The sequence below is a fragment of the Triturus cristatus genome, chromosome 1_1 (assembly GCF_964204655.1).
Source record: "Triturus cristatus chromosome 1_1, aTriCri1.1, whole genome shotgun sequence".
Lineage (NCBI taxonomy): Eukaryota > Metazoa > Chordata > Amphibia > Caudata > Salamandridae > Triturus > Triturus cristatus.
In genome coordinates, this window is record NC_140579.1 from 55,740,046 (window position 1) to 55,763,564 (window position 23,519).

Below are 23,519 nucleotides of genomic sequence, written 5' to 3' on the forward strand. Positions count from 1 at the left end.
GCCGCTCCTTCTCCTTCCGCGCGGCCAGAGCCTGGAACGACCTTCCACTCCACCTCAGACAGACAATATCGCTCCCAGTCTTCGCAAGCAACCTCAAAACCTGGCTCTTCGACAGACCCCCTCAAGAAGGACTGGAACCTGCGAAGCCCCCCCTCCCCCCCCCACCCCCACACACACACACACACCCAGCGCCTTGAGACCCTTGGGTGAGTAGTCTCGCTTAACAAACACCTTATTTGATTTGATTTGCGTGAATGAAAGTGTACACTTGTGCACCTGCGTGTGTTGGCGTCTCCAGGTGCGCGTCGAGGTGCCTGGCGGCTGCTGAGTGCGGAGAGCACGGTTGGCGGCAAAACGTACGCTGCTAAGAGACGGATAAACAGCGCGGGGCAGGGCTGGGTGGCGTCTCCGCCCCAGCATCGGTCACGTGCTTCTCAATCGGGACGCTGCCTCCCTCTAGGCCAGCACAGGCCGAGCAGGCAGGAAGGACTACCGGAGAGTCTCCTCGAGGCAGGCATGCCGCACTTCACGGTAACCAAGGTGTCCGAAACAGACCCCGCAGAGGACGAGAAGGGTCCCAGCCTGGCCCGAGTGACGGCTCGCCTCACGGACCTCAACGAAACTGGGCGCTCAGGTGAGGCGCTTTGTGTGGTGGCTCCCGTGGAGATCTCACTGACTTGAGGCGAAACTGTGTGTTGTGGCCAGAGCTCGAATTGCGAGGCTCAGGGGAGGCGGCTAGGTCGAGAGCGCCATGGACGAGGTGTCCTCTGCGTGGAGGAGAAATGCGCACTTGCTGGGCTCTGGCGTTGCGGGTCTGTGCGCTCTTTGTAATAAGACTTAGCGATCTGCCCGCGTCACGTGACTTTCGGTGTGTAAGCCTTCATCCATCAGTGGACAGTGGACTATGGCGACTCGCAGGTGTAGTTTTTGCACTTTGCTCTGCATAAATACCCACGTGTTGTGGCAGTGGTATGCATTTTCATGGATGTCGGAATAAGTTAGCGAGGTTCTGCCCCTCTACCGGTGGCAGGTTGCGCACACACATATTTGCTTTGCACAAGCTGCTATCTTTCCTGTGACCTGTACCGCAGTTTCCCTTCTCGAGACTCGCATGCACAAATCTCGGTGCCCAGGAAACTCCATGAGGATGGCAAGTGATCTACTATCCGGTCTATGATAGCCCTCTTGCCTTTCACCCCCAGACAACTGCCATGGTTATTTTACGGGGCGGAGTTGAGTTTTTTACTGCATACATTGATTAAACTCGTGACATTTTCCGAGAGTGGAGCAAATAAACAAGCAGGCTGGTTATAACCAATGCACTTTAGGGAAACACAGAGAAAGTGTTGTCAACAGCTCTGGACTTTCTGCCTCAGACAGGGTGCGACTGCCTCCTTTCTAAGCCGTCAGCCCATCGTGATGTCTCCATAATCTTATGTACTTTTTCTATGCCATCGGTTGCTTTCTGTTCCTGCCACCCTTCCTATATTTTTTTAAGTCCCCCATTTTGTCTCTGAAACTTGAATTTCGCCTTTTCCTGACACATCATTGTATTTAATACTCAAAATGTGTCTACCTCATCGCTGTTTGTCCTGTGACAAACGTGTTGAGGCCACAGTCCACAAATATTGACTGCAGTGTTAGTGGCCTAAATTATTTAAGGGTCATTCAACATTCAAATTCATAGTCCTGAAGATGGTCTAACGGATGCTTAAACCCTATAGACCGAAACGTCGACAACCACATCTAATTCCTTTGTGATTTACTTTTCCTAAAGATTTGTTTTCTGTTTTGATCCGTTACATTTGCCTTCTATATATATTGTTGGGAATGGATGCTCACATTAGTGCCCATGAGGTGTAACAACGAATTATTTGTAACCTCAGTTGCTGTGTGTTGTTTTATATTTATATCTGTAATAGTTTTTTGTACCCTTTGAAAAATCTTTTTTCATTATAAAGTTTGCATTTTAAAACACACCCTTTTGAAGAGTATTTGTTGCAGATTTAGTCTGATGGAATTGAGTAAATTCAATTTTTGAATAATCGAATGTGAGCTACCAGACGGAGCTTGCCACTATTGCTTTGCATATTGAATGCTGAACTGAGTGTACTAAAAGAAATCCCTTGTTGGCACAGTTAATAATGCCATGAGGGTAGCATTGATACTTTGGATAAGATCGGGATGCATTTATCGAGGTCTTTCTGGTCCAGTTGCTGGAGGAAGTTTTGGGATCTTGTTGTATTTGAGGGGGGCCAGAGGGTTGATGGAGGAGGGAGCCCAATTTTTGGTTTCAACTTTTGAAATTCTTGCTGTCTTTGGGGAGACAAATGCTGTGTTCTGGTCGGTGGGTGTTGAGAGTGGTGTTCGTCTTTGTCAGTAATGCTGTTCCACTTTTGGCAGGCTGGTCTGGAGGTGGTGCATGCGCGTTAGGACTGGATGCTAAACTAGACGAGGGCGCGTCTGCCTATTGAACTGGTCTGGGCATGTCGACTTGGATGTCGCAGAAGTTTGAGAAAATAAGGTCCAGCAGGTATCCGGCGAAGTGGGTAGGCCGCTTTACTAATTGGGTGAGGCCCAGGCCTCCAAGGTCTTCAATGAGGGCTCTCGAATTGGAGTTGACATGGTTTGTCTTCCAGGTGTAAGTTGAGGTCTTCAAGTAGGATGTAATTGCTAGCATTGAGGGTGATGGTGCAACAAAGGCTGTAATGGGGTCGGTGAAGTTGGTGCGCAGTCCCGGTGGTCTTTATATGAGAGTGTCATTTAGGGTTAAGTTGGTTGTGACATGAACTTTGAATGACAGGTTTTCAATGTTGCAGCATGAGACCTGTCCTTGGATGTAATGCAGCCGATGGTATTCTTGTGGATGATGGTGATTCCGCTTCTGGGCTTGTAAAGTGTGTCTTGCTTGGCCTTTTTGTATCCAGGCGGGATGGCTGTGGTGATGTCATGGGCCAATGTAGTGTTCAGCCACGGCCCAATGTAGTGTTCAGCCAAGGTTCCATGAAAAAAGTAGATCTGGGGCATTGTCGTGCAGCATGTTCTAGATATCTGTGGCGTGTTTGGTGAGTGACTGGGTGTTGATAAGCATGCACGCAAGTGTGAATTGTTGTGTGGGTGATTGCAGGACTGTTTGTGTCAGCGAGTGTTCTGTGCTGCCAGTGTGGTGAGTGTTTGGTAAGTGCAAGAAAACTTGAAGGAAGTGCAGGAGAATTCTCCCTCAATGTTGTGTGGTGCGGCAGCAGCATGTGGAGCAGAGGCTGGGGTTTTATCAGGCAGACGGTCAAGCATGGTAGCGATGAAATGGCAGAGGACCGGGGTTTCTGACATTGAGCGTGGTCCAGGTGCAGACGGGCACTGACTGCATTGCCTTTGGTGTGTCAGTGGTACACCTGCTGCGTGTCGACGCTGTGGCAGCCATTAAGTAGGTCCTGGGAAGGGAGAGTAGTGAGGTTATGGGAAATCCAGTGATGTCACTTCCTGTGCAGATGGGTGATGGAGAATCCAGTTATGTCACTTCCTGTGCAGATAGATGTTGATGGAAAATAGTTAAAAATAAAAACAATCCGCTTCAGAAGCTATAGAGGAAGTAGTGCCTTCACTCTTATCTATTAAGTTGGAGTCACCCTACACTTCTGCTGTGTTAAAAACTCCTGCTCCTTTACTGATGGGAAAAACCACTGAACTTCTGGAAACTCTTACTTCTGTCTGGTATGGTTCAGGCCTCATGGAAGAAAGAGCCATTAGATACTATACTGAAAACAAAAACATCTGGATGTATTTGTGTGGAAAAAAAAGAAAAATGTATAATAATTATCTCCAAATAGCACTTCTACCAGCCTAAGGAAAAATGTTAGATAAGCTGGTAGCTAAATAACTGTCCATGGTCCTGGAAGAGGCAAACCTTTGGATGAATGACTGGCATCTGGACTTTTGCTAACAGAGCGGTGCTGAGATGGTGCTAGTCTCTATGACAGATCAAGATGATGCAGTCATAATGATACTCCTGGATCTCTATGCTGACTTTGGTACAGTCACACAACAAAGTGCTGTTAAGAAGACTTGTAGACTGAAGGTTCGTAGGTTTACTGTGCAGTTAGCTTGGATCTTTCTTAAAAAGGCTCACACAATTGGTATGGTTGGCTACCTTTTTGTAGACATGTGACATAATTTATTGCGGTGTGCTGCAAGACACCTCCTTGTCCCTGATGCAATTTAATCTCTGCATTCAACTTCTGCTATGACTTATCCACTCATTTGGATGCCAAGCATTTTCATACATGGATGACACATATCATGATGCAGCTAAACCAAAAAGCAGTGGATCGCTGAGTCAGTTTGCATGATGATCTGGGCCCTGCCCAGCAATGAGTGGACCCCAACTTCCTAAACCTAAACATTGACAAAACCAGAGATCTTACTTCTCAGGTAAGTTTGTTGAAGCATCTGCTTACAGCCTTCATTGTGGGTGACCCACCAATCCCTGTGGCAAAGATCTAATCGTGGAAGATGATTCATCATGAGACTCTGTCCTTCACATGTCCCCTGTTAACCCTAGCTTTGGAGAAGGCACATAGGAACATTCTAATATTCCTTCCAAGTGATCCCTGCGCTATGGTAGTATGTTCTTGCATTATAGCTAGGTTAGAAGCGTAATTCCCCAAATGTAGGCTTGCTGGCAATTCAAACATTTAGGCTCCAGAATTAAGTCTGGTCTGTAAGCTAAAGAAATGATCGTACGACGGCTGTATGTCATAGGCTTCACTGGCTGTCCTTGGACCTAAGATCCTCTGCCTTACTCATAAAGTCTACAACAATAAACACTCATCTGACTGATAAACATCTAAAGCACTGCTATCCACAAAGATCTCTGAGATCCTCAGGGTATTCTCTTCTTCCAGTTCCCCAGACAAATTGAGCTTGCCGGTCGGGTACACGCCAAAGATAACCCCTGCTCACCCCCTTGGTAGCTTGGCACGAGCAGTCAGGCTTATCCCGGAGGCGATGTGTAAAGCGCTTGCGCACGCACCCAGCAACAACACCCAAGGCCCACCACAAAAGAAACTCCACACAAGGTATTATATAAAAATAGCCTTTGTATTATACCAAAACACATGAGATACTAGTCACACAATTTACACTGTGCCAACTGGCACTGGGCAGAATTTTACAAGGGATTATATGTACAGGGGACAGGGACACATGGACCACTGTCAGAAATTAGCACTTTTAGAACTTAGCACTTAGAACATAGGATATAAAATTACTGTAGCACAAAATAGAAAATGTAGCGCACAACCAGTAATCCCTGGTAACGGGTAAGTACCACCTACGCAACCCTAACCACCGTAGGAAAATATTACGCAGGGAATCATGAACACATCAGCATAACCTATACCAGGAAAAACCCTCTCCTACGCATAGGCACAGCTAGACAGAAACATAGCATCAAGGCATTGCGCCGGCGCAAAAGTACACCAGTAACCATAATCCCGTACCCTAGGTGAGGGCACAACACAGCAACCTGTCCCCAGGCCAACCTGGCCTTTCAGGGGCTCAAACGCGCTGTGTCCAGCAGAGTCAGGGCAAGGCTACGCAGGCTGCGCAAACCAGGGCGCACAAGGCACAACCTACACGTTGCTGCTGCCCACTAAGTGCTGGGCAGCTGGGAAAATGAGCGTGGGCACCACTGTGCCTTTTAAAACAAATATAGCAGTCACGTGGAGCCTCTCTGGGCTCTAACCACAAGAAATGCCCCCTAGAGCCTTCGTGGCTCAAGAACAATGTGCCCCCAAAGTTGGAGCGCCCGAGCGCTCTGAAACAACAATGCCCAGCGTGGGAGCCTCGTGGGCTCTGGACCAAATGTGGGGCAACGTTGGAGCGGCCCGCTGCCTTCCGGGGCCGCTCTTACCAGTCAACAAAATGAAAATGCCCCCGTAGTTGGGGGCTCGGGAACACGTTGGGGTGGCCCCGCTGCCTTCCGGGGCCGCCCGACACTCCTACTGCCCCCGTGCCTTGTGCCGGCACGATAGAAATACCTCCTCGCAGTTGGAGCTCTCTCGGGGCCCTTAATCACACAATGCCCGGAGCAGGGACGCCCGCATTCACCGTCTGTCTGGGAGGTGGCGTTCCCTCTGCAGCGGTGACTGGAGATTCACCCGGGCCCCCTCCTGGGACCCGGGACTTGGCAGGGACTCCTCCGGACTCTACACACACCCGCGGGGCTCTCACCACACACGGGAGCCCCGCTGGTGAAGCCGCCGTCCGTCTTCACTTCTTGGTCCCGGCGCGGACTCTCCTTCCGTGGGGCTTCCCTCGTCCGGCTGCAGGAGCGAGGGGTAGGCTCCCGTCCGCTTCCTGTACTTGGCCACGCCCCCGTCCCCTCTGTGGCTGCCTGACTTCCTTTGAGCCCGGCCGCGGCGGTGATCTTCTCGACTTTCTCCGAAGCGCGGGGTGGGCTCCCGCCTTCGCATTAAAGTACAAATAGGTGGAAATAAGCGGGGTGGGCACCCGCTATAGAACGAATTAATTAAGCGGGGTGGGCACCCGCCATCAGAAACACAGCGCTCCTGGCGCCGAGGGCACAGGGGAAAGCGCTCTCTGCGCCAAAGGCAAGTCCAGCGCTTCTAGGCGCTGGAGGCTTCAGTGAAGCGCCAAGGAAAGAGCTCCTCGACGCTGGGGTCCCAAACAAAGCGCTCCCAGCGCTACAAGTCAAATAAAAGCACCTCCAGGCGCTCCAGGGGAGAATACCAAAGTCCAGCAAAGTTCTCCCCTGTATGCAGCAAGGCAGGGGGGGCAAGGCTGGACCCAGAACCAGCTCACTGGGCCTCCAGGCAGGGAGGTAGTCCAAGTGGCGGTCTTCTGGTCCAGCTACAGCAGCAGCCCCCCTCAGATAGGATCCTGGAAGAGAACAAATTGTAAGGGGACACAGCCCCTTCTTATACACCTTTTCCCTTTGTTCTTGGTTCAGGGTGAGGGGGAAAACCAGTCGCAGCTGGTTGGGGAGCACCCTTGATGTGCTCAGCCCCTCACTCTATTCACTGTCAGGGCTAGGGTCATCAGTTGCACCAGAGGGGGCGGAGCCAGCATTGTGTAGGGAAATCCCTGCCCTATTCAGGTCCAAGGGGCACTCCTCCCCAGCCATCAGCATGCTAATCTCACACTCACCACTTGGGCAGACCCACCCAGACTCCTGAAGCCAGGCTCACCAGCCAGCTCCAGCCAATCACACGCCAGACACATTTTACACTAATATGCCAACTCCTAGAAGTGGCACTTCCGCACATGACATAATCACGCATTATACATCATTGCGTAGCATTCAATCACACGAGTCCGCACATACCAAACTCGAGCCTGCACACCCCACGCATCAGGAACTACCAGGGACACATACATTCCCCATGCATTCCTATGGGAGGGCAGGCCTATCTCACCAAATGCATTCAGAGTGCACACGCACTTTACTCTGGGACACAGGGAAAGTGCGCAGGAACCAAAAAATCACTACCACCAGGTCACCAGTAAAAGCAAAAAGTTTAGGGGTGAACCTGCCAGAAGGGCCAAGTCCAACAGAACTCCTCACACATAGTCCGACAGCTTTTCTCTTCCCTGCTCCTTCGATGAATTGTTCTCTTGGGGAGCAGACATCTTCACCAACCGAACAAGTAAGGCCTTTCGAATAGAAGCCCATGCACATGGCTACAGACCACTAAATGGCCATGGTCTGTGTCTCGTTTCCCATTCTATCTCCCCTGACCCAGAATTTGTATCTCTCTCCCCCACCCCAGAATATGTACCATTTGTAGACAAATGGATTTTATTCCTGAATTTACTTATGCTCTATTTAGCGACCTCTAAAAAAACAAAAGTTTGAGTCTTCCCTGTCGGTATCCATACATGCAGGATGACGGTCAGACGTCTAGACCAGGACTCCACATGCTGTGCTGTAACTTCCTTTCCTATCCCCTAGGCAGTACCCTGTTTCTTTGCTTTCTAGGCACAGTCTCTGTTTTGTAAGACTCACTGATCCAGTCCCATTCTGCTTCTTTTTGTTCCAGCTGCTTCTCTAGTTTCCCCCTGCTTTTCAGCAAACTTTTCGGGGGGGCCCCATATGTTTCTTCCTCTTCGTTTCACCTGCTTCTTGTCTTTGCCCCCTGGGTCCTTTTCCCAGCCCTCTTTTTAGGTCTCGCCTGACCCAGCGCATGTGCTGGTCTGGCGAGACTTTTTGAGAGGGCTCCAAAAAGTGCTACCAGGCCAGCCTAGGGCTACAGTGCATGTGTGCGGGGGCGCGTGCGCCGCACTTTCGCCTCTTTGATGTTTGATCGCGATCACTTTCGTGGCCGCACAGCCGCTTGGCATAGCCAATAGGTCTCGCTTTTGGGACCTTATAAGTATTTAGTTATGCAACTGTTGCATGGCTAAACACTTATAAGGTTCCAAAGGTGAGACCTATTGGCTATGCCAATGCTTGTTTTCTTTTGAAGTGAGGCTCAGCTTCGCCTTCCTTTTTTGGTCGGGAAATGGCCCTTTCTCCATTGGCTGCATGCACATCCATTTGGCCCTCAGGTCGCCATCATTGTCTTGCCTGCTTTAAAACGTTGAGTTGCCCCTTGGTCGAAAGCTAAACAGACAATCGAAAGTAGCAACCTACAAAACAACTACAAACTTGCATACTTCCTGAAAGACAGCGAAGGGTCCCTCTTTCTCTGTAGCCCATAATTGTAGGAATACTGAAGAGATGTCTTTATTTTGATATGAAGTGGTGCTTCCTCAAAGTCAACACAATCTCATTTCTTATAGGTGGAGAGGTTGCCGCGATAAATCTCATGTTTAACTCCGTATGGCAAAAGAAGCAAGGGAAATGTACATGTGTACAAAAACAGCAACATCAAAACATCACAGTTTTATAATAAGTAAAAATTCCCAATCCGATTTAGTTAAAAAGAACAACAGTTATGATCACAATAACACATAAATTAAGTAAATATGATCTATAGTTCAGGAGACTTGAAGACAAGAATTGAAGTGCTTTTTTCATCAAAAGTAGTGTTTGGAAGTATTAAAGTAACACCACCAACAGCTTGGCAGAGGTTCTCAAAAATGGCCTCTTGAAGGCAGCTTACATTAATTGTTGGCACATGTATAACGCATTGCCCTACGTTATAATGGTTAAATACTGCCACTTACAACCATAGTTTAAAATTCAGTCTAAAATTACTGTAACTAGTAGAGATGTCGGATGTCAGCCCTAGTTATCGCGTCCTCTCCACCAAGTAACACCGGAAATGATTGACCAGTATCGACTGACTCACCCCTGCTCTCTTACAGGGGATTTAGAACTGGACCTTACTCATTTTCAAGCATGGCTAGTGCAATGTCTGGAGGACTAGGCCCCGCCTAGGCGGTCCTTTAAGAAATCCTCACGTGTGTCTGCCCCATGGTTCACGCATGTGCTGAATTCCAGCAGAAGGCTTTGTAAGAAGGCCGAGAGAGCGTGGCGAGCAAACTACCTGGATCCTATGAAGGAGGCCTATAGGTCTTGTATCAAGGCCTATCATAAGGAAATCTATCTGGCCAAAAAAGCCTACTTAGCTCAAAGGATCGAAGAAGCCGCCAACACCAGTAAAGAAATCTTTGCAATTGTGAAGGAATTCACATCACCAGTTGCTATTTCTCCTAAGTGTTCTTTCTCTGAACCTTGGGTTCTGCAATTAGCTAATTTCTTTGCCAATAAAATCAGGAGCATTCAGGCAACTTTTCCTTCCTTGGTGCGGGGGGGACTGCCCTGTCCTAAAATCCAGTCCGATGTGCCTGATCTGGGAATGCCCAGCTTGATGAGTTTTCCTCCTATTGAACCTCAAGTTTCTTTGGAAATTCTTCTAAAAATGAGATCTGGCTCTCCACTGGACCCCTGTCCCGCAAAGTTTCTGGCCAAAGTTGCTCATGCTATTAACCCTATGGTTAACCCAATTTTAAATTGCTCATTGGAAACAGGGATGGTACCGTCTACTTGGAAACGGGCGATGGTCATTCCTACTCCTGAAAAAGCCCTCCTTGGACCATACCATTCATGCTAATTACCGACCCATCTCTTTACTCCCGGCCCTGGCAAAAGTGGCAGAGAAGCATGTTCAGTCTGTCCTCTCACATTTTGTTGAGTCTCATGGTGTTTTGCATGATACTCAATCTGGTTTCCGTGCAAATATGAGCACGGAAACGGCTCTGTTGGAGGTGGCTGAGGCCATTAAGGAAGTCCAGGACTCTGGGGGGAAGGCACTGTTGGTGCTGCTGGATCTCTCGGCGGCATTTGACACCGTTCCTCACGACCGCCTATTAACGCGTCTTGCGGAGATTGGTGTTGGAGGAACGGTGTTCAATTGGTTCAAGTCCTTTCTGACCAAGCGCCAACAGACAGTCTGGGCACCTCCGTACTCCGCTGCAGTGCCGCCTTTGGATGTGGGAGTCCCGCAGGGGTCAATATTAAGCCCGACTCTCTTTAATATCTATATGTCCCCTCTGGCGGCGCTGGTTGAGTCTTTTGGTGCCCAGATTGTCTCATATGCTGATGACACCCAGCTTCTTTTCACCTGCGAGAAAGATATGGACTTTGATGGAGATCTTATTAAAGGCTGTTTGGGTGCGGTTTTTAACTGGTTCCAATGTAATCAGCTTAAATGCAACTCGGATAAATCCGAGGTTCTTTTCTTCGGCTGTCCCCCGGATACCTGTTGGAAGTCCTGGTGGCCAGCGGATATGTTTCCCCCTTCCAATGTGGCCTTGTTGGCTAAAAATCTCGGTGTTAAGATGGATACCCTTCTCACCTTTAAACCGCAGATTATGAGCCTGGTTGGTCAATGCTTCGGGGTTCTAAAGGCGCTTAGAAAATTTCTTCCCCTTCTTTCCATCGCTCATAGGAAAACCACTGTGCAGGCCCTGATAGGATCTAGGCTGGATTACGCCAATGTCCTGTATCTGGGTCTTCCGAAGTTCCTTCTTTCGCGCCTGCAGATTGTGCAGAATTCGGGCGATCTTCGGTCTTGGCCACCGCGCTCACGCTACAGGACTGCTGCAATCTCTTCACTGGCTGCCTATTCAGAGGCGCATTGAATTTAAGGCGCTTAGTATGGCATTTAAGACTCTGCATGGCACTGGCCCCCGCTACTTGAGGAAGAGGATCGGTTTTCATCTGCCAGCTAGAGCCTTGAGGTCAGCTTCACTGTCTCTCACCACGATCCCGGCAATTAGGCTTGCCAGGATCGGTGGACGGTCTTTTAAGTATCTTGCGCCCCGGGCCTGGAATGCCCTTCCACTGTCCCTAAGAAAGAGTGAGAGCCTGATGGCCTTCAGAAAGAATCTCAAAACATGGCTGTTTGGCCAATAGGCTCCACCTTCCCCGGATGGAGTTTTACGGTTTCGGGTCTGATAGCGCCGGGACACTCTGCTTGAGTAGCTGAGCGCTCAATAAAACCCCATATAACATAACATAACATAGTTTCAATCACATGTAGGTTTAAATGTTCTTTAAAAATATCTGATGAATAAATGTCCTTGGGACTGATTTCTTTAGAACCCAACCCAAAGTTTCCAGTTGTAGGGACCACTCATTACTTTCCTGGTTCGTCAACGTCTCTGCTTCTTCAGGGTAGCCTTCCTGGACCCAAGCAATACGTTTTCCTCATTTTCATTTAGGTTTAACTTCAAGGCCAAAATCCAGTCCTTACTGCTCTTGATGTATTTCTTCAGGCATCTGCAGCTGGCTCTGGCTGTAGAATCTTTAACAGTTTCCCCATCTTGGGAAAGGGGCACTGCATCGGGTTGGCCTCTTTCAGTCAGGCCCTTCAAGTGCCTTCTTTTCTGTTGGTCAGCAAGCGACTAGCATCCCTAAACGTCAGAGAAACCTTTCAGAAACAGAAATGCAAGTCAAAGTAGTGTCCCCACTCATCAGGAAGCGTAACCTATTTCAGTGGGTAATTTCTTCTGTCCCAGTTGCCTGTCTCCTTGAGCCTGGTTGCATTAGTTCTTACAGGATGTACTCAACTGTGATTGGTGAACACCCTAAGTGATTTCAGCTACAAATCCGGTGCATTCTCCTGTCTTTTACAACACTGTGATCAAAATCCTGTTTCCCTGAAGCAGACCTACCACTAAAGCGAGCCACAATGCTTTGCTCTCAAGTTTTGCTAAAAGGCACAACTGAGCCTTTAATTTAGTTTCCTCTCTCTTACTCCTAACTCCTGGAAAACCCACTCCAGCCCCCGCAGGGGTTGGGCACATCTGCGCCCACCCCCTATGGTCAGTGGCTTATGGTCAATACCTTTTCTAGATCTACCCTCAAAGGAGAGGTGTGTCTGAGAACCCATTGCCAGGCAATTGTTATCCCAGAGGGGAACTGAATATGAAAGACCTTGGTCAAGAGAAGGCTTTGATCAGTTCTAGTTGGTCTTCTCTCACAATGGGGTAAAAGATGTGAATGAACACATTTATTGTATACTTGTATTTATATTGCATATTACTCAGAATTAGAATAACGTTTTAATAGATAAAAAAGATGTAATAAATGTATACAGATGGTAGCGTATATTAACTAAGTTGGGTAAATCAAACAATGCCATTGCGTCGAACCATGTATCAATAGCATGTTTAAATAACATTGGCATTAAATAGTGTTGATGTGCGACAGATAAATCTGGGCAAACAAACAAAAATGCTCTAAGTCTGGTAGAGGGCAAATAGATGAGTTACGTTTAGATGAGATATTATCAGTGATCCTCCTGTTTAAACATTTATGTAACGGTCATTGGCAAAACCAATAGGTCAGGCTTGTTTTAGGCATATGTTCGTTGTTGTGTGATATGTCAGTATCCAATAATAGAAAACTCGCAGAAAGGCACCTAAATACTTGTCAGGTGGTATGCTGTTTAAAGCGTCAGATGGTGTGCTGCGTAAAGCGCAGGAGTTTAGTTCACATATTTTGAACTGCACCTTTAATTACTTAGGAATCCTGCCCAAGAGGTATGGCCTATTTATGCTTCATTGGCCACACCCCTTTTTATGGTTTAAATGTTTTTATTGAGGGATAGCTCAAAGAACATCAGGACAAAGAACATACAGAGAGACCCGAGTGCCTCTTACAATGCCAGAACAACCATCTGGGCCCTTGTCATTCCCTTGTCCCCCGAAGTGTGCTCGAACTGAATGATCATGTACTAGACCACAACGTACCACTGTGAACCCCCATTTCCCACCAAACCCCCCCCAAATAACTCGGCCCCCCCGCCGCCCGTCAAGCCCTTTCCCCTCCTCCCACGCTCCACAGCACGCCCAAGGCCCGCCAGGTTTAATGCCGTCCCCATCGGAAGTCTCTGCAATACGTAACAACCTTAAATATCGGGGACATGTAACTTCCCTAAATTCTGAGGACAAGAGCGATAAAAAGGGCTGCCACAGTTCCCTGCACCTGTCTCCCTCCCCAGCCAAGGTCAGCGCTAACTTTTCCATACCCAGGACATACCACAAGCAGTGGAGCCATCCCACAAAGGTCGGCAGCTGAGGTGTGCGCCAGTGTGCAAGTATGTTTTGTATAGCAGACCCCAACGCGATGGCCATCAATCGGCCTCTGCGGGAGCGTAGTGGGTATGTCAGGGGGTTGGGCAGACCCAAGAGCACATAAGCAGGGAAGCGCGGTATCTCTGTCTCGAAGTGCTTGTCCACTTCATCCAGCACCAGTTTCCAAAAGGGTTGGAGGTGTGTACAGTCCCATAATAGGTGCGTAAGGCTACCCAGTTGCCCGCAACCCCTCCAGCACGTCGCCTCCCTAGTGTGGTCCATCTGTGGAAATGTGGATTTTCCTGGTCAGTTATGTCCCCTATCTTGGACCCCAACGGTTCTATGTGCATGTCACAAGTACATGTATGTTCCCTCCAGTTCCAGTTATGAAGACGCAAATACATGTGCGTCCACCGTCAACATGTCCTCTGTCAGATCCGCCATGAACAGGCCGGATATTCCATTCCTAAATATGAAAGGCCACCGGCTTTATATGGTTCACTTATGCCATTTTTACAGTCCAGGCAAGTAGGCCCTGATTCTGCCATCGAAACTCCTCTTGCCTTCTGCCTCTGAAAGCTCCAGTCTGAGCCTGCATCTGTGACCATGAACTTTGTCTCATTCTCTGCGCGGCCCACGAAGCCTGACATCAGCCTATTCTCTGCCAAGAGCTGTATTTCACCTTCGAATTATCTGCTTCCCCCTCAGCCGATGCATTCCTGTCTAGTAGTTTAAGTAAACATTCTTCCAGCTACCAAGCAAAAGGCCCGGCCTCTCTGTCCTCATGCAAGTAATTCATAGCCCTGTTACCATGGAAAGTTTCTGCCCCTTGCATCTCATATAGACACTTAGACGCTTGTACACGCACACACAGTCAGTATAGAATAGATTCTGTCCGAGAGCCCTTCCCTTGTGGATAACACAGTTCTTTAAACATAGGATATTAGATATGATTTGGGATTAGGTTGACATAACCCCAGACTTTTGTCTCCACATGTAGAGCTAAATGTCAAGTCCCTTTCACCCTCTAGTTGCACGTCTATCACACGTCATGCTGCTGCGCGCGCATCTCTGCCAAGTATTTCTGCTGACATTGCGAAATCATCTCCAGGTATCCACCCACACATGACAAATTACACATTATCATCAAGTGGACGCCCACATGGACGCCCACCTTCACGCCTACTTACACGCCCACATGCTCTTATCTCATTCTCTCTTGCTCTCTTGCTTACGTACCATTGAGAAATGTATATATACTGTACTCTGTGAATAATGTTTTGAGAATATTGAGAATACTTTTCAGCCCCGTCCAGATCCTTTTTGGTGATGGAGATATTCTCCCTTTGACTCGAGTTATTGGAATAAAGCCCTTTATGTATCTGATACCACAGACTCAGCCTCTTGCTTTATGCATGATCTTATTGATATCTGAAAAATTATGACAGCGTAATATTTTATTTACCACAGAATGGCGCCCGAACAGTTTAATCTCTTTCCCCACACGCCGGAGATGAAGGTCCAGTTTTGCCCCCTTCCATGGCCGTGATGGACTTCAAGCGTGCACGTCGCGGGTTTTCCCGCCAACTCCCTCAGGCCACCGAAGGGGACAGACTGTGACCAGGCATCCATACGAGGCGGTGAGGAACGCAGATTGTCTACCCAGAGCCCACCTGCGAGAGAGCTGCGTCCGAGGTATACAGAGGCCAACCAGGTTTTCAAAGTCCCGATGTCCAGAGGGTCCGATGTCCGCAGTCGTCGAGTCCAGTCCATTCTCTGAGGCCTTCCGTTTCAAGGAGCTACTCGGTGAGTACCATCGCCGGGGAGGCGTGTTGACGCGCACATAGGTTGTGCCGGTCAAGACGGATTTGGGTACACAAATCCGGTCTGCACTGTTTAGCAGTGTATATGTACTGTTTAGCAGTATATCAAGTATTCCGAAGTATTCAGTTATTGTCAAGAATTCAGCGTGGTGATTAGTTAGGCAGACTGTCATCATTGTCGGTCGTTGTTAAAATGTTTAATGTTTAATGTTTAAAGTGTTCAAATATTGTGGTATGAATGATTGTTCATTGTTCACTGTTCATTATTGTGTTTTTTTTGTATTAAGTGTGTTCAAGATTAAGTATCAGATCAGTTGTCAATATGCCGCTCTTTTCGAAGTTAAGACAGATTACTACTAGAAAAGGGGTGCTTGAAGAAGCAGTTCCTATTCCTCCTAGGGACACTCCAGGGCAAATAATGTATCACAAGCATGGCTTAGACGCCATATTATTCCTTGATCTATGGGTGGACTACACCAAAGAGTTACCAGAAAGTCAGAGATGGCCCGTAGCTGGGACCTGGGATGCCGAATGTATCATGAAAGTCGAAGAAGAGTTGTGGAAGAGGAAAGCTAGACAGTCACAGAAAGACGCTGTTGAATTATGGCGTAAAGAATAGCATAGACGCACAGAGTAAGCGCTCAGAAAAGAAGAGAAAAGTAGGGAGGATTCAGACAAAGCCCGAGAAAACGTGTTAGTTGAGGAAGGTATACGAGTAAAAGCAGGACAAGTAGATGGACAACGAAACACTCTTATGAAAGAGAAAATGTAGACCAGCTTGGAAGGATGCCATTGAGTTTTTGGCGCAAGGAGTGACATAGAAGGACAGAGTAAGTGTTTCACGAAGCAGAGAGAAGTGGACTGGTGTCTGGAAAAGCCAAGGATGAGATGTTACAGGAGGAATTTGAGCTGGTAAAATGAGCGCAGGCTGACAGAAAAAGAAATACTGACGTTGCTGGTATTTATCCCGTCCTTTCAGAGGACCTAGCAAGAGTGGCCCCAGTAAAAAGACCAGTTATAATACATATATTAATTACATAGTAGCCCAAAGGTTCTTGAGCCCCCCACCAAATGAACAGCGCATAGCTGGTGTTTACATGGTCCAACATTTGACTACGTTGTCAATAGGAAATTGAGAGGGGTGCAGCTAGAGAAGGAGCAACTCCTGTGATTTGATGACACCCCTAATGTACAAAGTGTTAACGAAAAATAATTAGTGACAAGTTTAGCTTGGAAAAAGACTTGTGGGTATTTCGAATTTGCAAATTTTTCATGAATACAGGTTTGTGTTCTTGATGGTCCAGTGAGCCAATGTGCTGGGTCAAGTCGGTAAGATTATGACCCCCTGAGTGCAAATTGTATGTAAAAATAATTTTTCAATTGAGCGAATTATTGCAGTTTTTATGGAATTGAGTAGTCTTTTTGTCTTTGACAGCTTCAGAGTGAGGAGAAGGTGGGGGCCGTGTAGAGCAGAATGTGATACAGAAATCGGAGACAGATTCTGACCTTGTAGCCAGTGTAGGTGGGGGCCGATGAGAGGAGCAGAACAGGGCACTGCTTAGAAGGCTTCTCTGACATCACATCTGTGTAATGCCTGCAGCTGGAGAGCCTTGGGGCCAGGAGTAGGAAAAACAAAAAAAAAGATGGCTGGCAGCCCAGGCTCAGGCCGCGCTGAGGGGCTATTTTTAACTTCTCTGATAAGACAGGGCAGCTGAGAAATGTAAGTCGAGAAAGATTCCCTTGTTCTATTCTGTGCAAAACAAGTGCCCCGAGGAAATGTCTATGGAGAAGATTTGTTTTATTTTTTAGCAATTGTTATATTGCTTCTGGTCAGAAAGTAAAATGTTGCTCTTGTTTGGAATTTTAAGGGCTATGTGCCTATATAAAAACGATTTTCAAATTCAGACATTTTTGAATTGTGGCCACAAGCTGCCACCAGTTGCATTGGATAAATGATCCAGTGGTTACGGGTCTGTGAGGAAAGATGTGAGATGCATCTTCGACTAGGACATAAGGGTACATTGTGTACAAAGATGCATAGCTCATTTTTATAAAAAAAAAAAAAAAAAAAAACAGGTTCGTGTGTTCGTCATTTTTTGATTATTGTTGCTGATCCTGTGTGTCAGACTTGACGCGGTCATCATTGGGATGACCCACTGCCAGATGGGGTTGTATAGGGCAGGTAAATAAGTTATTGATTATAAGCCTGACAAATTAAGCAGGCCAGAATGTTCGTATCTGAGCTGTAGGTACTGTAATTACGCATCGCTGCTCATTTATATATGTTAGTGTAATTATCTATGCTTTCTGTGCCCGGTATACTGATGGCTTGGCACAATTACTAAATTTCACAGACATGATATTACCATTATCATGCTGTCAAAATAGCAGACAACACGTTATCAGTGTATGTCTAATTGGTGTTGGAGATGAATGAAACAAAAGAAAAAGGCTATGCAAGACTAAAATATTTTTCACATAACTGCCTTTCTCTTATAGACAGGCAGCCTCGGTCATATGTTTCCAGATTGGACATTAAGGAACAATTATGATCTGTGCACTCGCATTTTAACTCTTGAAAGGCCTGTTTTAAATAAGGACTGCCACCACAGAGTGACAAATAAGGCTCGGTATTTAGGGTAATGAGAAAATATCTGACAGGATTTCCTTTTTAAAGTTTGCTTTAGTAAGCTCATTCTTGTGAGTGGTGGCCCCAAAAGTTGACTTGTTTTTAAATTAGGCTGTTTATTGTATAGGTGGAAATTATTGCAGAATTACTGATTTTTTTTTTAGCAGATGAATTATTTATTATCAACTTTAACAACTGTTCTTAAACTTGGTTTTCCGAATATTTAGGTAATTTAGCATTCCTATTAGGGCCTACTAGCATTAATATTGACTTCAGGTTGGTGTAGGTTCATGTAATAGGGACATTTGCATATGAGATGTCATTTGGCCAGCTTATGAGCTAACACAATGAGGTTTGTACATTAATTTGAAGGATTTCTCGCCGTTTCACATACGTTGTGTATCTCCTATAATTTTGCTTACGCCCAGTAGCTACACACAGGGATTAATAGTGTTGACAAGACACAGGGTTTGATAGTGTTTGACAGCAGTGAAATCTGTTTCAGATTTCCTCCTGTCAAAAAGGGGGGGAAGGAGGAGAATATTGGCTTTCTGCTGGCCCCTGAGGAGGTTCGCTTCCCGCTAGCCCCTTAAGAAATTAAGCCCCTTAGAAATTAGCCCCCTTAGAAATTAAGCCAAGGAAATAGGTATGGTGTTTTCCCCTTTTTCTCATGTTTTATTGTGATCTTTCAGGGGAATTAGTCCAAGCCCCTAATACAGCTTCTACTAAAGTCCTCCCTTGGACACAAGAACACACTGTGGCATTTGAAGAATTAAAGAGAGCTTTATGTCAAGCACCAGTTTTAGCAAACCCTGATTACAACAAATCGTTTATGTTTTTTGTGACAGAGCGGGATGGAACAGCACTATCTGTCCTAACACAAGATCATGCAGGAAAACACGAGCCCTGTGCTTATTTTTCTAGTACATTAGACCCAGTAGCCCAGGCTTTGCCTGCGTGCCTAAATCAGTTGCAGTAACGGCCTTAGCCATAAGACAAAGTGACTCGATAGTGCTGGGCCACCCTCTGACAGTACAAGTACCACACGCAGTAGAGGTTCTCTTGAACCGGACACAAACACAACACCTGACTGTAGCTAGACTGACGGATTATGAGCCAACGTTATTTCAACCACACATAGAGATCAGACGATGCAACATACTGAATCCTGCTACCCTTTTGCCCTCCAGTACAGAAAGCGTTTCACCACACAACTGTGTTGAAGTAATACATACCGTGACTAAACCAAGACAAGACTTGACAGATGTTGCACTCCCAGACCCCGAGCTAACACTATATGTTGACGGCTCATGCATGAGGACAGGGGCGGGAGAATTAGTGGCAGCATATGCAGTGACTGCTGATACTGTAATAATAGAGACTAAAAGAATAGACATATTGTCAGCACAAGCAGCAGAGCTCATCGCCCTGACACAAGCGTGCATAAGAGCTAAGCACCTGAGAGTAAACATTTATACCGATTTTCTGGCGAGAAAGAGGTTTCTTGACCTCTCATGGGGCCAAGATACAGCATGGCCCCCTTATTCAAGCCCTACTGGAAGCAATACATTTACCAACAGCCATAGCTATCCTAAAATGTAAAGCACATACTAGAGCCACAGATACCATTTCCCAAGGCAATGATCTGGCAGACCGAACTGCTAAACAGACAGCTCAGACCCCACTAGACATGACAAAATCACAGATACTATCACTGTCCAAAGCCATGACAGTTAGGGATCCTTCCAGGGATGTACAAGACATTCAGACACATGCTACTGTAGACGAATTAAAGAAATGATCGGAACAAGGAGGGGTACTGACTGATCAAGGTTGGATGACAAAGGGCAAATCCACATGGTTTCTTCCTGATACCATGGTACAAGTGATTATAAATACCGCACATAGTCCTGCACACTTAGGAGAGAAAGCAATGATAGATAGCTTACAGAATATATGGTTCAACAAGCACCTGCGTGCAGCAGCGAAACAAAAGGTCAGAACATGTATGATCTGTTGCCAATTCAATGCAGGTAAAGGCATTCCGATGGAACAAGGTGGATTCCATCCACCTGACCACCCTTTTGAAGTGCTCCAAATGGATTATATCCAAATAAACAGATGTAGAGGTTACAAATATGTCCTGGTACTAATGAAGCAGGTGTCCCTTCTGTTAGGGTATACCTGGAAATTCCATTGTGTGCGACATCCTGAAGCAGCAGGCCTTGTAGAAAGACATAATCAGACATTAAAAATTTGCGCAGACAAAGGTATAGACTGGATGGTAGCCCTGCCGGTTGCCCTCTTTTACATGCGAATTGTAGCTCATTCTAGAACAGGCTTATCTCCCTATGAAGTGGTCTTTGGTAGACCACCAAAATATGTGGGCACTACAATGCCTAAAAGATTACTTATGTTGACAGTAACATGCTGACAGATTACCTGGCTTCCTTGATGTCTGCACTACTCTCTTGTTGTTCGCAGGTTGCTGCCGCCTTCCCTGACAACACCCAGGTCAAAGAATACTCCATCGCTCCTGGATGACAGGCGCCAAAGTCAGTGCTCTGGACCACGGGGACGGCCGTTAAAGTCAAAGTGCACCTTCACCACTCTTTTACAAAGGAAAAAAAAAAACTTTGAACTTGGATTTTGAACAACATTTTCTAGAGGAGAATGCCCAGAAGTTTCCACAAAGCTAAACCTTGATTCAAAAAGTCAGAACCCGTTTGATCAATTAAGTCCACTAGGTGGTGAAGCGGTTGAACATGTATTCTGGCTCGCATAAGATCTTGGACAATAACATAAAGCAAAAATAAGAGAGTTAGATAAGAAGCAAATAGATGTATAGTGACTGTAATTTTTCAATATCTTAAGAGCATCACGATAATATGTATCAGCTTAATACTACATGCTATTTTTCCTCCTATTGCCTCACTTTTACACTCCTCCACTAATGATACCATAAAGCACACATTTAGTGATCTGCCATCCTATGAGCTATCATATCGACTTGCCTTACGCAACAATACCTTTATTCAGATGCTGCACCATTCACATCAGACTAGCAATGCTACAGACTGCTGGGTCTGTGGCCGACTCCCCCCCCCTATCAGAACTATAAGGGAGTTTTGCCCCTTTTTCTCTATCCGTTCACACACAATGGCTCCTGTGGAGCATGGTTTAGTTTGATTAATTCCCTAGATTCGAGTTCCGCAGTTTATCAAGACAACTGGGTATGGGGAAACCTGAATTTAGTTTTTGCTTAAAGTCTGCTACCCTAACAAGGAGGGACTTCCCAAAAGAACAGGAACTGATCTAAGAAATGAAGTATATGGATTAGGTAATTTTACACTTAACCTCATGATCCTGAACGTTGAATCTGAAACTACACCAATCTTGCCCGCCATGTCCGTATTCCCAGTAAAAGAGGAATTATGTATAAGAAAGAATGGCTCCATACACATGGGCCATAGTAAATGCACCACTGTAATAAAATTCAGTGATCAAGGCAAGTCTACATTTAGAGCTTCTCGTCATCCCTACTTTATATGTGGCCAGACCGCATATATACGCCTACCTCTAGATTGGGATGGTACCTGTTACATAGCATTCCTCCTACCATCTGTTTTCCTAACTCCTCCTGATTATCATAAAAATACTCATTTAGTACACAATAGACAGCAGAGAGATCTCCCAATTGTCGATTACACTGAAGCAGCATGGGAAAAATACACAGATTTCAATAAAGGTTTCTTTCCCTATATAGGTACAGTTACCAATAGTAAGCTGATACGTAGATTAACCAGAACCCTTGAAGCAGTAGTGAACGAAACTATTTCCGCCTTAGGCAATTTAACAGAAGAACAGTCTGCTATGCGGATTGTTGTGCTTCAAAATATTCTTGTCCTTGACGTTATCCTGGCCGATAGGGGCGGAGCTTGTAGGGTCATCGGATCAAGCTATTGCATTTTTCATACCAGAAAATTCGCCATCTGTATATAAAGCCATAACTCGCCTTCATAAGATTGTAAGCCAGATACACCAGAATCCAGGCACCTGGACTTGGTCCGGTTGGTTTTGGAGTGTATTATCTACCTTTGGATGGAGGGTCCTATCCTTCCTAGGTATTGGCCTTCTCATACTATTCAGTTGCTGTCTATGTCTACAATGTGGACCAGCGATCTGTGGTCTGTGTGCCACATCGTGTATTCCACCACCAAGATTTCATTCAAGATCACGGAAGAAGAAAGAAGAACAAATGATGCTATATGAACAGATCAATGGATTGATGAAGATTGATATCTCTTGAAGGGCAAGTAGGGGACAAGGAGGGAATGTGGAAATGTGGATTTTCCTGGTCAGTTATGTCCCCTATCTTGGACCCCAACGGTTCTATGTGCATGTCACAAGTACATGTATGTTCCCTCCAGTTCCAGTTATGAAGACGCAAATACATGTGCGTCCACCGTCAACATGTCCTCTGTCAGATCCGCCATGAACAGGCCGGATATTCCATTCCTAAATATGAAAGGCCACCGGCTTTATATGGTTCACTTATGCCATTTTTACAGTCCAGGCAAGTAGGCCCTGATTCTGCCATCGAAACTCCTCTTGCCTTCTGCCTCTGAAAGCTCCAGTCTGAGCCTGCATCTGTGACCATGAACTTTGTCTCATTCTCTGCGCGGCCCACGAAGCCTGACATCAGCCTATTCTCTGCCAAGAGCTGTATTTCACCTTCGAATTATCTGCTTCCCCCTCAGCCGATGCATTCCTGTCTAGTAGTTTAAGTAAACATTCTTCCAGCTACCAAGCAAAAGGCCCGGCCTCTCTGTCCTCATGCAAGTAATTCATAGCCCTGTTACCATGGAAAGTTTCTGCCCCTTGCATCTCATATAGACACTTAGACGCTTGTACACGCACACACAGTCAGTATAGAATAGATTCTGTCCGAGAGCCCTTCCCTTGTGGATAACACAGTTCTTTAAACATAGGATATTAGATATGATTTGGGATTAGGTTGACATAACCCCAGACTTTTGTCTCCACATGTAGAGCTAAATGTCAAGTCCCTTTCACCCTCTAGTTGCACGTCTATCACACGTCATGCTGCTGCGCGCGCATCTCTGCCAAGTATTTCTGCTGACATTGCGAAATCATCTCCAGGTATCCACCCACACATGACAAATTACACATTATCATCAAGTGGACGCCCACATGGACGCCCACCTTCACGCCTACTTACACGCCCACATGCTCTTATCTCATTCTCTCTTGCTCTCTTGCTTACGTACCATTGAGAAATGTATATATACTGTACTCTGTGAATAATGTTTTGAGAATATTGAGAATACTTTTCAGCCCCGTCCAGATCCTTTTTGGTGATGGAGATATTCTCCCTTTGACTCGAGTTATTGGAATAAAGCCCTTTATGTATCTGATACCACAGACTCAGCCTCTTGCTTTATGCATGATCTTATTGATATCTGAAAAATTATGACAGCGTAATATTTTATTTACCA

The 23,519-nt window shown here is 46.3% G+C and overlaps 1 protein-coding gene across 1 annotated transcript in view; it reads left to right on the forward strand.

The window, feature by feature from the left end:
• Window positions 1-410: 410 nt before the first annotated feature.
• The window catches only part of LOC146869374 (solute carrier family 12 member 6-like), a 720,118-nt gene continuing 697,009 nt past the window's right edge, over window positions 411-23,519 (forward strand). The window contains exon 1 of the mRNA XM_085599658.1: window positions 411-634. Within this exon, the coding sequence (XP_085455784.1) occupies window positions 517-634 (118 nt within the window). The 5' untranslated portion in view covers window positions 411-516. The remainder of the gene's footprint in view (window positions 635-23,519) is intronic.